Source organism: Molossus molossus, unplaced genomic scaffold (genome assembly GCF_014108415.1).
Source record: "Molossus molossus isolate mMolMol1 unplaced genomic scaffold, mMolMol1.p scaffold_m16_p_18, whole genome shotgun sequence".
Taxonomy (NCBI): domain Eukaryota; kingdom Metazoa; phylum Chordata; class Mammalia; order Chiroptera; family Molossidae; genus Molossus; species Molossus molossus.
The window spans coordinates 46087040-46102568 of NW_023425353.1; the positions used below are offsets into that span (position 1 = coordinate 46087040).

Genomic DNA, 15529 nt, shown 5'->3' on the forward strand with positions numbered 1-15529 from the left:
GCCCTGGCCGGTTTGGCTCAGTGGTTAGAGCTTCGGCTCACGGTCCAGAGAGACCCAGGTTTGGTTCCCACTAAGGGCACATGCCTTGGTTGCAGTTTGTCCTCGACCCCAGATGGGGTCGTGTGGGTGGCAACCATTCGATGTGTCTCTCTCACATGGATGTTTCTCTCTCTCCCTCCCTCCCTCTCTCCCTCCTGCTCTATCTAAAGATAAATGCAAAAATGTCCTCTGGTGAGGATAAAAAAAAAAGAACCCTCTTTTTATTCTATTCATTATTAAAAATTAAATTTATTACCAAAGTTAAAAAAGTCAATGAGAACATGGAGGCTTAAATAACACTTCCCTGTGGGTTGGTTGGGCTTGTTGATTGGTGGTCTCCACTGCAGGGTGATTGGGTGAGCTGGCTCTTTCGCTGTAGGGTGATTGGGTGAGCTGGCTCTTTCGCTGTAGGGTGATTGGGTGAGCTGGCTCTTTCACTGGGCCATCTTGAGATTTTAGTATCTGTGTCTTTTCCCTGGGGCTGCCAGTAGTCATCCAACTACTTTGCTTTCCTCATTCTCTCAACAAAGTCCAGACATTGTTTCTGGTTATTCACTATTTACATGATTTTGTAAATCTTGTCTATGTGTATGTATGGTTTACTACTAAACCAAGTGCTGCACTGACATTAACAATTTCTTTTGTTTTACTTTTTTCCAGAGTTGTTCATTGCATACATTTCTATTGCTTAGCTTTCTTGGTACCTACTGCGAATCTATTCCACACCCTCCAGCAGATGATCCACGGATCCCCCTCGCCCTCCTCCCCAGATCTCCCTCCGGAGTCCACCTCTCAGCTCAAGTCTGGACTCTGTGCTCCCGGACCTGCTGTCCTCCTGGGGCTTCTTTTCATCCTAGAAGTTCGTTCTCCCCTCTTCTCGGTCAGGTGCCCCGTTTCCCGGATTCTGCATCTTTCCCTGTCTTGACTGTTTTCCTACATTCCTCTCTGGAAGATTTTATAGTCTCTTCTCGATCCCTGGTGTTTTGAAATACCACAATGTATTGTGGGTGTGTCTTTTTTTATTTATTATACCGAATTATAAATGGCAGTTTTCTGCCCAAAGATTCACATGCTCCAGTTCTGAAAGTTTTTTTTTCTCCTTCTCTGAAAATTTCTCCTGTTTTGTTTTTTAAATTTATTTTATTTTATTTTTGTTAAGATGTTTCTCCTTTTTTACCCCATTGACACCCTTCTCCCCATCCTCCCCACCCTGTCTCCAGCTTTGTTATCCATGTCCATTGGTTATGCGTACATGCATATAAGTTCTGTGGTTTCTCTCTTCCCTTCCCCCTCAGCCCCTCTTCTGAGGGTTGTCAGTCTCTACCCCACTTCCACTCCATAGTGGAAGTACTCCATTGCACAGTACTCCATTGTGTATATGTACCACTGATTTTTTATCCATTTGTCTGCTGATGGACATTTGGGCTGTTTCCAGATCTTAGCTATTGTAAATAGTGCTGCTATGAACATGGGGGTACATATATTCTTTCTGATTGGTGTTTCAGGTTTCTTAGGGTATATTCCTAGAAGTGGGATCACTGGGTCAAATGGCAATTCAATTTTTAATTTTTTGAGGTAACACCATATTGTTTTCCATAGTGGCTGCACCAGTCTGCATTCCCACCAGCAGTGTAGTAGAGTCCCCTTTTCTCCACACCCTCACCAGCACTTGTTATTTGATGATTTGTTGATGGCGGCCATTCTGACAGGTGTGAGGTGATACCTCGTTGTTTTAATTTGCATCTCTCTGATGATTAGTGATGTTGAGCATTTCTTCATATGTCTCTTGGCCATTTGTATGTCCTGTTTGGAGAGGTGTCTTCCTCTATTTCTTTTTTCAATGTCCTGTAGTTTTCTGCAAATAGGTCCTTTACTTCTTTGGTTAAATGTATTCCTAGGTATTTTAATTTTTTTTTCAGTCTTTGTTTCTAGAACCCACATATTTGGGTAGTGAACCTCACAGAGTAAACTTGAATTCTCTTACTCTTTTCTTTTCTATGTGCTTATTTTATTTCCCTTCCTTCTGTTTATTACCTGGGAGATCTAACTCTCCTACTGAATTTTCAGTTGTGACTTTCATAGATTTAGTTTCCAAGGGCTCCTTCTCTTTCTTGTTCTTTGCTGTTTCTTAAAAATAGCAGCCTGCCTTTGGTTCATGGACATGACAGTGTCTCTTATCACTCTGTGTATATTCATTTTAAGGATATTTGGCTTCTTTTTAATGTCCTACATAGCTCACTTTTTCCCGTTCCTTTTTCTATTTGTTTGCTTTGCTCTCTGTATATTATGTTCAAGGCTTTCTTTAACTGTCTGGGACTGCTGAGCTGGGGCGCTGTTAGAGTGGAGATTGAAGCACTGGCGAGGAGACCTGTATGTGTGTGTGTGTCAGGCTTCTTTATTGGTGGCCTCCGTGGTCGGATAGTTGGGTGGTGAGCCTGCTTTTTCAGGAGAGCTTGAGATTTTAATATCTGTATGTCTTTTTTTTTCTCTCTCTCTGGGGCTATTCAGTTTCTCCTGAGAAGGATTTTTCTGTCTGTTGCTTTGGGGTTCTCCACCTTGGTTGTGGGAGTTCTGAGAGCTTGTCTGGGAATGGGAGCTAGGAAGAGCTCTCATGATTTAAGAGCAGACTTTCACAAAAGCTACCACTTTTAATCCAAAACCTCATCCCAACTTTCCACTATTCCTGGTCTTCCAGAGTTTGGAGTCTCCCTGGTATATTTCTCCAGAGAGTAGGACATTCTTCTCCTGAAGATGTCTGCGAGAGGTAGGACTCTGAGATCTGACTGTCCCTTATGTAGATTTTCAATCAAAGCCTGTCTTTCAGACAAGCCGGAGTGGCTCAGTGGGTTGAGCATTGTCCTGTGCACTAATAAATTGCTGGTTTGATTCCCAGCTCATGCCCAGGTTGGGAGCTCAATCCCCAGTGTGGGGCGTGCAGGAGGCAGACTATTGATGTTTCTCTCTCATCGATGTTTTTCTCTCTCTTTCACTTTCTTCTCCCTTCCTTTCTTTCTCTAAAAAAATAAAATAAAAACACTATTAAACAATGATGCCCTCCAAAACCTCCAGTCTTTCGGTTTGTGATGTAGATGGCATTGTGCCATTCAAATCTGCCCCTGAGAAGGACTTTTCCCAGCTGCCGTTGGCAGACAGTCTTCAGCTGCCATCCCCTTCATGAACTGCCTCCATTCAACATCATCCCCTCTCCGGTGGCCCACATCCAATGATGAATGGAGTCCAGATCTGGTGTGATTTCAGGGATTGTTTTTTGAATTTCTTTTGTGGTTAGTGTTCTATTTAGGTTTATAATTTCTACTTTATTTCTTCTTTTACCCAGGTATTTTTTTAAAGTTTACATTTTTATGTGGAAAGTTTCTTTGGCCAAGGGTGGGAGGAGGGAGTATAATTAGCTATTTATTGTTTTGTGAATTCTAAGTTGTGTTACAGTATGACTTGTATACCTTTTGGAGTTTCGAGATTTTCTTTTTAGCCTGACAGATGGTTTTTGTTAATGTACCAAGTGTGTCTGCACACCAAGTGTGTCTGCACAAAGTGTTGACTGCAAAGTTCTCTCTGCAGTTCAGGTATGATGCTTATGTCTTTTTATTTTTATTTTTTTAAACTCATCTTTATTGTTGAATGTATTACAGATGTCCCCCCTTTTCTCCCCCATTGACCCCCTCCTCCCCAATCCCACCCCCCTCCAGTCTTCTCCACACTATTGTCGGTGTCCATTGGTTATGCATATATGCATAGAAGTTCTTTGGTTTATCTCTTCCCACCCTCCCTCCCTACTTCCCTTTGAGGTTCATCAGTCTAACAACCAATTTGTACTTCTTAATTCCTTCATCTTTTTCACCCATTCCCCCAGCCCCCACACATCTAGCAAGCAACAAAAAGTTCTCAGTATCTATGAGTCTGTTTCTGTTCTGCTTGTTCATTTTATTTGTAGATTCATTTGTTGATAGATATGTATTAATTGCCATTTTATTGCTCATATTTTTGTTCTTCTTCTCCTTCAAGAAGACCCTTCACCATTTCATATAATACTGGTTTGGTGGTGATAAACTCCTTTACTTTTTTCTTGTCTGGGAAACTCTTGCTATGTCCATTGATTCTAAATGATAGCTTTGCAGGATAGAGTAGTCTTGGTTGTAGATCGTTGCTTTTCATCACCTTGAATGTCTCTTGCCACTCCTTTCTGGCCTGCAAAGTTTCTTTTGAGAAATCAGCTGACAGCCTTATGGGAGCTCCTTTGTAGGTAACAAACTGCTTTTCTCTTGCTGCTTTAAGATTCTCTCTTTGTATTTAACCTTTGGCATTTTGATGATGATGTGTCTTGGTGTAGTCCTTTTTGGGTTCATCTTGTTTGGGACTCTCTGTACTTCCTGGACTTGTATGTCTGTTTCCTTCATCAAGTTAGGGAAGTTTTCTGTCATTATTGTTTCAAATAGGTTTTCAATTTCTTGTTCTCTTTCTTCTTCTGGCACCCCTATGACGCGAATGTTGGCACGCTTGAAGTTGTCTCAGAGGTGCCTTACACTATCCTCATTTTTTAAAATTCTTTTTTCTTTTTGCTGAGTGTTTTTTGCTTCCTTATATTCCAAATCTTGGCTTTACCTACTCTACTATTGATTCCCTATAAATTATTCTTTATTTTAGTTAGTGCACACTTCATTTCCGAATGGTTCTTTTTTACGTTTCTGATGCTCTCACTAAGTTCTTTGGAGGTCTCCTTAAGTTCCTTGAAGGTCTCACTAAATTCCTTGAATGTTTCACAAAGTTCCTTGAGCAACCTTATAACCTATGTTTTGAACTCTGCATCTGATTGATTGCTTATCTCCATTTTAATTCTTTTTCTGGAGTTTTGTTCTGTTCTTTCATTTGGGACACGTTTCTTTGTCTCCTCATTTTGGCTGCTTCCCTGTGATTGTTTCTATGTATTAGGTACAGTTGCTATGTCTCCTAGGCTTTTTAGGGTTGCCTATTATTGCAGGTGTCCTGTAGGATCCAGTGGTGCAGCCTCCCTGATCACTCCAGCTGGGTCCTCAAGGTGCACCCCTAGAGTGGACTGTATACCCTTCTGTTGTAATTGAGTCTTGATTGCTGTTGGCATGTCAATGGGGGGGATTTACCCAGGCTAATCAGCTGCAGTGATGCTTATGTTTTTTAAATCTGCCATATTGTTAGTTATGTTTTGCTTCTTTTATTTGAAGGTTTCTGAGTGAAGTATATAGAAGATTTTTGTTGAATTATGTTTTTCTCTGTCCTCCTTCCCAATACTGTCTTGGAAGTGACATGTTCTACTTCAGTTATTCTGGTTACCTTTACATTGAAAACAATTTAATCTAATTTAAAAAAAAGAAAGAAAGAAAGAAAAGAAATACAGCCCAGATGGCCCAGAAGTACCTTGAGAGCCAGATACTCTGAGTCTGTGTACTCTGGGTGACTATAACAGGAGTAATTTAATTTCATAAACTTGAGTGAGTACCTGCTGTAGGCTAGACGCTGAGCAAGCCACTGTAGATTGAAAAGATAAATAAGATAGTTCTTACCCTAAGGAGACTCATCATCTAGTGGTGAAACTGACAAGTAAACAAATTACAACATTATGTGAAGGGTGTAATAGAGGCACATACAGGGTGATGGGAAAGAATGTAGGGTGGATGTATGATTGTCTGTCACAGTGGTGGGCCCAGTCTTGGGTAGTGCCCTACCCTTGAACCTGGCTGGTTAACTAACCTGTGACTCATGTCTTACCAATAGAATGCAACATAAATTGCACCAGTTTTTCTTTTCTATGTTAATCCCTTTGGAAATTTGGGCTTCATTCTGAGAGAATTTCTTGACTTATTAGTTGCTCCTCAGCTATACCAATGGTGTTTTTTATTTAATGTTTATGTTTTTTCCAAGGTCTCTAATTGGTTCTTTTCCCAGTACTTCTTACAAAGTTTCTCCCTGTTTGTTGCATTAACTTTGTTTCCTTCAGTGTTAGTTCTGTTTGTTGAATTTAGTGCCTCTTTTTCCTGCTGTTAGCTTCTTACATCTATTAGAACATTATTGCTTCTGTATTTGTCTGGATATTTGAGATTTCCTGTATTATGTCATATTGTGTCTACTGGGGAGGTAAGATGGAATGTTAGTACATGGTGAGATTCCATGTTACTCTGGTCTCTAGCTACCCAGCGCTCTGTTCGTCTCTTTCATCCAAACATCCGTCCTTCTGCTTCACTCTGCTTGGCACAGATGGTGTGGGGTGGACGCCTGGCTTTCTTCCTGTTAACCGCATCAGATATGTGGTCAGTTGTCTACCACCTCTCGTCCCATCTTCCCTCTATTCCTGCTTTCTTTGTTCGCCTCCCCCCTCCCAGCTTGGGCCACTCCTGGTGCTGCTCCCGCCTTCACAGAAGCCCTCTCCCATACGTGAATTGTGTGGACTTTCCTCATTAGATCTGATTGCATTGGCTTTCTGTCTTTGTTCCTGAGATGCTCATCTATAAGAAAAATGTCGTGGGCCCGGCCGGTGTGGCTCAATGGTTGAGTGTTGATGCATGCACCAGGAGGTCACCAGTTTGATTCCGGTCAGGGCACATGCCCAGGTTGTGGGCCAAATCCCCAGTGGGGGGCGTGCAGGAGGCGGCCATTTGCTATTCTCTCTTATCGATGTTTCTATCTCTCTCTCCCTCTCCCTTCCTCTCTGTCTAGAATCAATAAAGAAAAAAAAAAGCTGTTAAAAAAAATGACTTGGGTTCTACAGAAATTATGATTCAAAGAAAGATTTTGAGGAGATGAGGAAGGGCTGGTATTTTTCAGAATGCAAAGTGATCTTGGAATGTAAAGAATTTCTTTGGGTTGAATTCCATGGAAGTTTGTCACTGACCTGTGTTACTGAACTATGAAACATGAATGTTTGAGCTAAGGAATAATTTCTCTCGATAAATAAACAATTAGGAAATGCTGTGGAAAAAAAGAAAGAACAATGACTGGGGATAAAAATATAATGTGGAATTGAGAGCTGGCATGACGGATAGGAACATTTGATTGTTCATTTCAGCTTAGAATTCAGACCTGTTAAGATCATTTTGAAATTTGAGTGTAATAGAAATAAACGTAGGACTTGGAATTAGCTTTGAAACATAGTCACATCAGCATAGAATGGAGAAAACCCAGTTTGGTAACAATTCATTAAAAAATTCTAGAGCATTTGGTGTATTACAAGCTTTCAAAGGTGTCACATAGCCTGTGAATGTGCTTACTAAAAAGGTAATGTCACCAACATCGTGCAGTAGGAGACCCTAGCCTTCGCCCTCTCACAAAAACAAGATCGACAATTAGAGAGCTATCCATGAACAAAAACAGCCCTGGGTGGGTGCAGGAGTCTGCTTGAGAAACTTAGCAAATCAGTGGAAACAAAACACCTGAGAAAAACCACACAAAAAGGGAAGGAAGAACAACTCATTTTACCCGCATCACCTCATCCCCCAGCTGGCACTGCTGAGTGTCGAGAGGGAACTCCCCAGCGGGAAAGTGTTCCCCTCCCCGGGAAGGGAGAGCAGAGTGAGGGACCAGCTTCCCCAGCTTTGTGGGGTATGCACGAAGGACCAGCTTTGGTTCCCCCCCACCCAGAGACCAGCACAGCTGAAATGTATAGAGTTGGTGAGGAACGAGGAAGAAGGATAGGGATGCCAGTGTCAGCCAAGCAGTTGGAGGGACTCTGGTTCCAGTGCCCTGCTCTGCAGAAGAGCCCAGTAGCTTTCACCATTGACGAGGCCAATGGCCAGCACAGCCACCATGGACCTCTGCAGGCTTCACTGGGTTTTCTCTGCAAATCCTCACCGAGCACAATGCACGGCTCCTGTGCTGCGTGTTGGGATTATCAGGTCGAAGAGGAAGCCTTGCTCTCCAGGAAAGTGCAGCCTATGAGAAAACTGTGACATGGTAAGTGGCATGATGTATTCTGGAAGCCTGTAGGAACGAAGAGACTAACTTTGTTTCCATCTTCAACTACAAAGGGACATTCCTAATACAATGGAAGGTCAGTATTTTGGTGCTGATACCTTCATTTTTCTCATGGGTGTTCTTAGACTCCTCAAGTCAATTTTCAATGGTGTGCATAGAATCTGACTTAGGCAAAGTTGAGCTTAGAGGAAATTGGGCTCTATTGGTTCAGCTTTTGGGTTGGTTAAAAACAAAGGCAGGATATCTCATGTTACTCTTGACATCACCATTTTATGGTTGGATAAACTGAGGCTCCAGAGAGATGAAACTTCCTTAGTGGCCCACACCGGGATGAAAGTGGCGAGGCCTGGATTAGGACCTGGCCTGTTTCCCCTGGTTTGGAAGATGTGTTCCATGATTCTTGGATGACATCTCTCTCAGATGCTGCAAAGAGCAAATCTATTTTTTTTTTTTAAATCCTCACCCGAGGACATTTTTACATTTATCTTCAGATAGAGAGGGAGGGAGAGGGGGGAAGAGAGAGAGAGAAACATCGATGAGAGAGACACATCGACTGGTTGCCACCCACGACCCGAACTGCAGCGGGGATGAACTGCAACTGAGGTACATGCCCTTAGCAGGAACTGAACCGGGACTCTCTGGTCTGCGGGCTCACACTAACCGCTGAGCCAAACCGTCCAGGTGCAAATCTATTTTTTGAGAAAGGAAATTTGAAATTAGGCAAATAAATGACAAGTGACTTTGGTTTTTCTGATTTTGCTTTCTGGTCTTGCACGGTTCCTCTTTTTCTTTCTTTCGTTTTTTTTAGTCCTCACCCAAGGGCATTTTTTTCCATATTTTGTTCAGATAGAGTGGGAGGGAGAGAGAGAGAGAGAAAGAGAGAGAAACATCGACGTGAAAGGGACACATCGTGTGGCTGCCACCCACACGACCAACCAGGGCCGGGGACAAACTGCAACCGAGGTACGTGCCCTTAGCGGGAACCGAACCTGGGTCTCTCTGGACCACAGGCCGACGTTCTAACCGCTGAGCCAAACCGGCCAGGGCCGGCTCCTCTTTCTCGTACTGCTGGCATGGTAGCCTGCACTGGGCCCCTCCCCCGACACCCCCACTGTGGCTGCAAAGAGCTGATCCCGTCTTCAGATTTGACTCCGTTGAGCTGAGGCGCCTCTTTGTCAGGCTGTGGTGCCTGACACCTTTCTACCAAATTCTCCCCACTGCAGAACCTAGCAAAGGCTGAACTTGCCTTGAAACACACGTGTATGGAAATGTAGAAGTTAATGGAGGTACCTTCTATGAGTGTGAAAAGGAACCGGGCATTCATTAGCCTTTGTTGGATTTTGAGAACAGGAAAACACTTGAGAACAGAATAAACTGTTGTTAGTCCAGTGAGCAGAGAAAGTGTGTATGCTTTCTGAACTTGGCTCTTTCCTTGGCGTCGAGTAGGTACTGAATGCATTCCTTTTCAAAACAGTTGCTAAGGAGAGACAAGAACCTCCCCTTTGCCCACTGCTCACTGAATATCCAGCCTCCAGAATGAATTCTGCCTCATCAGCCTTGCTTTCTAAGCTTCGTACGATCAGTGATGTTGGCTTCTTCTCATGCCTCATTTTAATCTTCATGCATTTCTGAAAACCGAAGCTTTGCCCAGACGGAGACAAGTACTCTACCCTTTCAAACGCTAATTTATTTCTTATTTTCGGTTGACTATTTCCAAACATAGACCAGTTTCTGTACCGCTTGTCCTCGTATAAGAGTCTATAATTCTCTCATAGAAGGTTTTACATGAGCATGTCCATATGTCGTCGATTTAGAAAAAAAAATATGTTGAACTAGTGAGATGAGAATGGGTGATATCCAGGTCCTTTTGCAGTCTGAGAATTCCACTTTTAAAATATAACTGTTGGAGGGAGTATATCAGAGTGGGCAAGTAGATTTGTTGTCAAGCCGATGAATTTGAATCTCATTTTTGTTAATTACATTTTATTAGTCTTTACTAAAGTTACTTTTCTTCCCCGAGACTCAGTTCTGTTGTCTGTGGATTTTGATCCATGTTTACCATGAGGTAAAAATGGTTTTACAAATTAAATGGCGTGGAGCACCTTTTGTCCTCCCTGTGAAGAGTATCCCTGGCCAGCTCCTTCCTGCCTTCCTAGATGAGCTCCTCACTCTCCTCCCAGCTTGCCCTGCGAGGCTGACTGTGGACTCGGAGGACTCGGGACTTTGGTTGGGTTCAGCCAAGGAGAAGCGTCAGGGAGAGTTGCAGGGTGGAGAGAGGGCGTTCAGGGAACTTTTCTGTCCTCTCTGGATGCTGATAACTGCTCTCTTCCCTTGCCTCTTCAGGGTGGCGAAGGCAGATGTCTCCAGCTAATCTCAGTTACTTAACCTTTCTTGGTTTCCTTGAACCAACGTCCATCTTTGTAAACAGTGCCTTTATTAAAATCTCCTCCAGTTTTCCTTTTTTTTTAAAAAAAACTTCACCCGAGGATATTTTTTCATTTATCTTCAGACAGAGTAGGAGGGAAAGTGGGAGGAAGGGAGGGAGGAAGAGAGAGAGAGAGAGAGAGAGAGAGAGAGAGAGAGACATGTGAGAGAGACACATTGACTGGTTACCTCCCACACGATCCAACCAGTCCTGGGGATTGAACTGCAACCAAGGTACGTGCCCTTGACTGGAATCGAACCTGTGACTCTTTAGTCTGCGGGCTGATGCTCTAACCGCTGAGCCAAACCGGCCAGGGCTCCTCCAATTTCCCTTTGAGGTGCTGTCAGGTTCCTGCTGGGAGCCTGGCTGGTGTAAGGCTCTCTGCCTGCAGGTCCTTAGGAGCCTGGGAATGGTTCTCAGGTCCAGCTCTCAGCCCTGCCTGGCGTTGCTTGCTCAGTGAGCCAGCTTTGGTTGTTGCTGTTGAAACACAGGGGTAGTCTGATGTCACTCGTGTCTCCCTTCCGCTTTATTCCCCGATGCGCTGGGATGAATTTCATCCAATCCATGTCTGGTGCCTGCTCCTCTAGAGCCTGGTGCCTGCGGTGCGGTCATCTCCTCGTAGGCCCTTAGCCGTGGAGCGAGAACCCAGTGCCCCCTAACGACAAGGCCATCTTTCTGGGGATAAGACATGGGCGTATCAACACATGGGCACTTTGCAGGATGGGTTCAATGAGATGATAGGTGGATAGCACTCAGCTTCCAGTTGTTTACCATGGCAGGTACTGTATTACCAGGTGGTATCATCAAAATCATAAATACCTTAGGTTCCCTATTTTATTCAAAACAGCAATCTTCCACTTCTCCAGTTTTCCCAACTATTTTTTCCCCCACACTGATATACACCTGTTTCCAGGTGTAGGGTGATATTTGGGTTGTGTCTCTTCTCCTTTCTCAATCCCAACACACCATCCTCAGCCTTCATCCCTGCCCTGCCATCTGGGACTCAAGCACATACCTGCCAGGAACCAAATTAAGAAGACACTTGTTCATAATAGTGGGTGTGCAAGTTAATCTTGCTGTCATTCATTGGTGCCTTCTTTGTCCTAGACACTGTGCTTGTTACTTCAAGCCAGAATGAGATGCTAACAAGTTGATGAAATACACTCAGAAGAAAATTATTTAGTAATTTACGAGAGATGACAATGAGTTGATGAAGGAAACAGAGGAGAGGAAGTTGATTTCAACTTAGATAAGGGATAGAAAAAACACACTTTGAACCTCGAGTGAGTTCATTTCTGTCTGGTTAGAATTTGTAATGTTGTTTTTATAGTAATTGTTTTGTTGACTTTTATTTCCTAGAAGTTAACTGGTGGATTGAATGATGTATTATGAATCAAGAAAATGTAAACTGAGTATTGTTTGGACAGTTGATACTTAGGAAGCTGATTTTTGTTGTTTTAAACTTTGATTGGAGCACATTTTTACAATTGAATAAGATACCTGTGGGGGTTGATAAAAAATATTTGCAAAGTGTTTTGTCCTTAGAGCAAAGCTTTCTTATTGGTGGAGGGATTAGCATTCATGTTCCTTTGTGTAAGACTTTAGTTTGGACCTATTACCTAATATTGACCTCAGACTCCATCATGCTAGAATCTCTAGTAGATTTTATGTTTGGAATATTGGGCTTAGTGAGTTTTTAAAAAAATATATTTTTATTGAGTTTTAGAGAGAAAGGAAGGGAGAGGGGGAGAGAGAGAGAAACATTGATGTTAGAGGAGAACATTAATTGGCTACTTCCTGTATGCTCCCTACCAGGGACCAAGCCCACAACTCGGGCATGTGCCCTGACCAGGAATCAAACCAGCAACCTTTTGATGCACAGGATGATACCCAAGCAACTGAGCCACACCGGCCAGGATGTGGCTTAATTAGTTTTTAAGAAACAAGGCAGCATTCAGAGATGAGGAAGTATCTTTTGGCCCTTTGAAAATTTCCTCAGGCAGCCTGAGTCACCCATTTTTAATCACTCAAAGCATTTCCAGCCTGCACTACCATTTTTAGTGCTCTACCTCAAAGTCTAAAGTACAGTGGCCCATGTCTGGACTGTGGAATGAACAAACCTGGGTTCAAATGTCAGTTCTGCCATTTACTAGCTGTTCGATCTTAAGAGGTTCACTTCACTTCCTTGAGCCTTGGTTTACTCATTTGCAATAAGAGGATAATAATGGTGACCTTGACGCCTTGTTTTAAGGATCAGAATGAATGAAAGTCAAGCTCCTGGTATGATGCTTGGCACAGAGTCAGAGCTAAATTTATGGTAGAAGTCATTAAGATGATCTTTATCACTTATTTCTCTGCAAGTCTTTTTCAATATTTAAGTATTGTATCTCTAAAAGGAACAAAAACGGTAAGGACCAGAATCTAGGTACACAGTTGGCACAGAACGAATAATGTGAATTAAATTACATGAGTTCATTTTATTATTAATTATTGCAGAAGCCAGAGTTCAGGGAATTGAGGCGTGAACATGGAGACTGTGATTCTAGACCACTTTTTCAAGAGAAACAAATCAGTAGCTGAGGATCTCAAGGTCAAGGGAAGGCTGTCTTGTAATGGAGGGGGAATATCTCAAGGCTGGAGAGAAGCCATTGGAAATAAAGCCTGATGATAAGAGTTGGAGGGAGGTTACCCTAGGAATGGAATCTGGCATGCTGCTGGAGGAGCTAGCCTGGGAAAGCCCTAGAGACGTTTACAGTGTGTGGGGACGCTGTCCCTAGTGCTATGGAGGATTCAGACAGAAACCTAGCCAGTGACAAGCACAGGAATTCCTGTTTTTATGTAATAAAATGTATCAAAATTTCCCTATATATTTAGCATATATATGTATATGCATATTACATATATATGTATATATAAAGATTTCTTAACTAAGACACAAAATCTGCTAGATTTCCATATATAAGTCTTTTATATACTTATCTCTCTCTATATATTTGTATCTATCCATATCTACAGCTACATCTATATCTCCATCTATCTATATCTATCTGGATACAAAAGTGGAAAAATTATATTTGACTTTTTCTCATTTCATTGTTTCTCCTCTTTAGAAATCCTGTTTTATGTCTATTATATTCATGATTTAGCATTTATATTTTAACATGCCTGTTAACAAAGTCTAAAGTTTATATGTGTTTTTGCCTTCTTTTCTAATACATTGACCGTAAAATATTATAATTCTGATCATCCTCTCTCATGTTATATGTTAACTATTTTTCAGAGTTTTAGTTCTGTCCTGCCTTCCCTTCCATTATCCATTATTATTGTTGTTTTAAACAGTTAATATTTGTTTAGATTTCCTCATATATTCATTATTAATATTTTTGACTACTGTCTTTTTTGAATCTTAGTTCTTTGATCAGAAATATGTTTCCTTAGAAATAAAGTGTACTCCTTTAGAATTTTCTTTATCAAGGTCTATTGGTGGTACACTCACTGTTTTTGACTTGAATTCTTTTAAGAAATTGACTTTAATTCTTCCTTGTTCTTTTTTTATCCTCACCCGAGGACATTTTTGCATTTATCTTCAGATAGAATGGGAGGGAGAGAGGGACGAAGAGAGAGAGAGAAACATTGATGTGAGAGAGACACACTGAGTGGCTGCCACCCACACGACCCTGACCAGGGCCGGCACGTGCAATCAAGGTATGTGCCCTTAGTGGGAACCAAACCGGGGTCTCTCTGGTCCATGGGCCGACGCTCTAACTGCTGAGCCAAACCGGCCAGGGATCTTCCTTGTTCTTGAAAGAAGTTTCCTTGGGTATAAAAGTCTAAGGTGACAGTTATTTTCTTCATGCACATTAACACTATTGTTTTACTGTCTTTTGCTTTCATTTTTGCTTTTGTGAATTCAACTACAGTATAATTGCCATTTGTAAGTATGTGATTCCTTTTTATGATCTCTTTTTCTTTGGTGTTCTGAAGCTTCACTGATTTGTCTCAGGGAAAATTTCTTAAAAAAACCCACCTCGATGTGAGAATTGTTATCTTTCATCAATTCTGGAAAATTCTCAGCCATGGCCTCCTTGAATAGTGCCTTCTTCTCATTCTCTGTGTTAATCCCTTCTGGAATTCTAACTGGGCACAAGTTGGACCCTCTCATATGACTTTCTATGCCTCAAAGCTCTGTTTTATATTTCTACCTCTTTGTCTTTCTGAGATGCATTCGGGCTCGTGTTTTCTAAGTTGTCTTTTTCCTTAAATACGTAAAACATTGTTATTCTTCATTTTGTCCTGTACAGTTCCAAACGCAAGTACCTGTGGGATTAGCTATATGGTGTGTTGTTTTTCCTGGCTCTCCACTCACGGTGCATCGTTTCTCTGTGCTTTGTACTTGTATACTGTGCCCTGTTTGTTGTCCTTGGAACTTTTAAGATCTGGGATGATGATGTTACTCCAATAGGGATTTTTGTTTGCTTCTGCCATTTGCCTTGGCATACTGCTAACCCAGGCCTAACTTTAAATTAAAGTCTGTATTCAAGGTGTGTGTGTGTGTGTGTGTGTGTGTGTGTGTGTGTATGTATTGCATAGTTAGCATGAATTTGGACCACTGTGGTAATGAATTAAAAAAATTAAAAATTTTTTTCTTTGGGCAGTGCTAAGGATACAGCAAGCAAGTGTATTTTATTCTCTCTTTTTAAAAAATAATTATCTTTATTGTTGGAAGTATTACAGATGTCCTCGTCTTTTCCCCTCCATCCTGCTCCCACCCTTATTCTCTTTATTTCTCATTTATCTTTTCACTGCAGGGTGTAGTTCGACTTTTCAACTTGGACACACTTGGAGTTTTCCTCTCTCGTCTGCACCCCTATAGCCTTGAGTGCCAAGGCTTCGTCTCCACTTAGGCCATCGCTTTGATTCAGATGTTTATCACTGTTTTCTGTAACTGCTGTAATTGCTTCTTCGCTTTTTTGGTCTCTAGGTCTTCCTCCTCATTCTCATTTTACACTGCCATCAGAGTGATCTTTCTAAGAAGTTAAATGAATAGTGTAATAATCACACGGCCAGAGAAGAAACATCGGTGTGCAAGGAACGTCACCAGCTGTC

At 41.9% G+C, this 15529-nt stretch overlaps 1 protein-coding gene across 1 annotated transcript in view; it reads left to right on the forward strand.

Moving 5' to 3' along the window:
- The window catches only part of NR1D2 (nuclear receptor subfamily 1 group D member 2), a 69629-nt gene extending 54302 nt beyond the window's left edge, over positions 1-15327 (forward strand). Inside the window, exon 8 of the mRNA XM_036266579.1 lies at positions 15232-15327. Coding sequence (XP_036122472.1) covers positions 15232-15296 — 65 coding nt within the window. The 3' untranslated portion in view covers positions 15297-15327. The remainder of the gene's footprint in view (positions 1-15231) is intronic.
- The last annotated feature ends 202 nt before the right edge of the window (positions 15328-15529 follow it).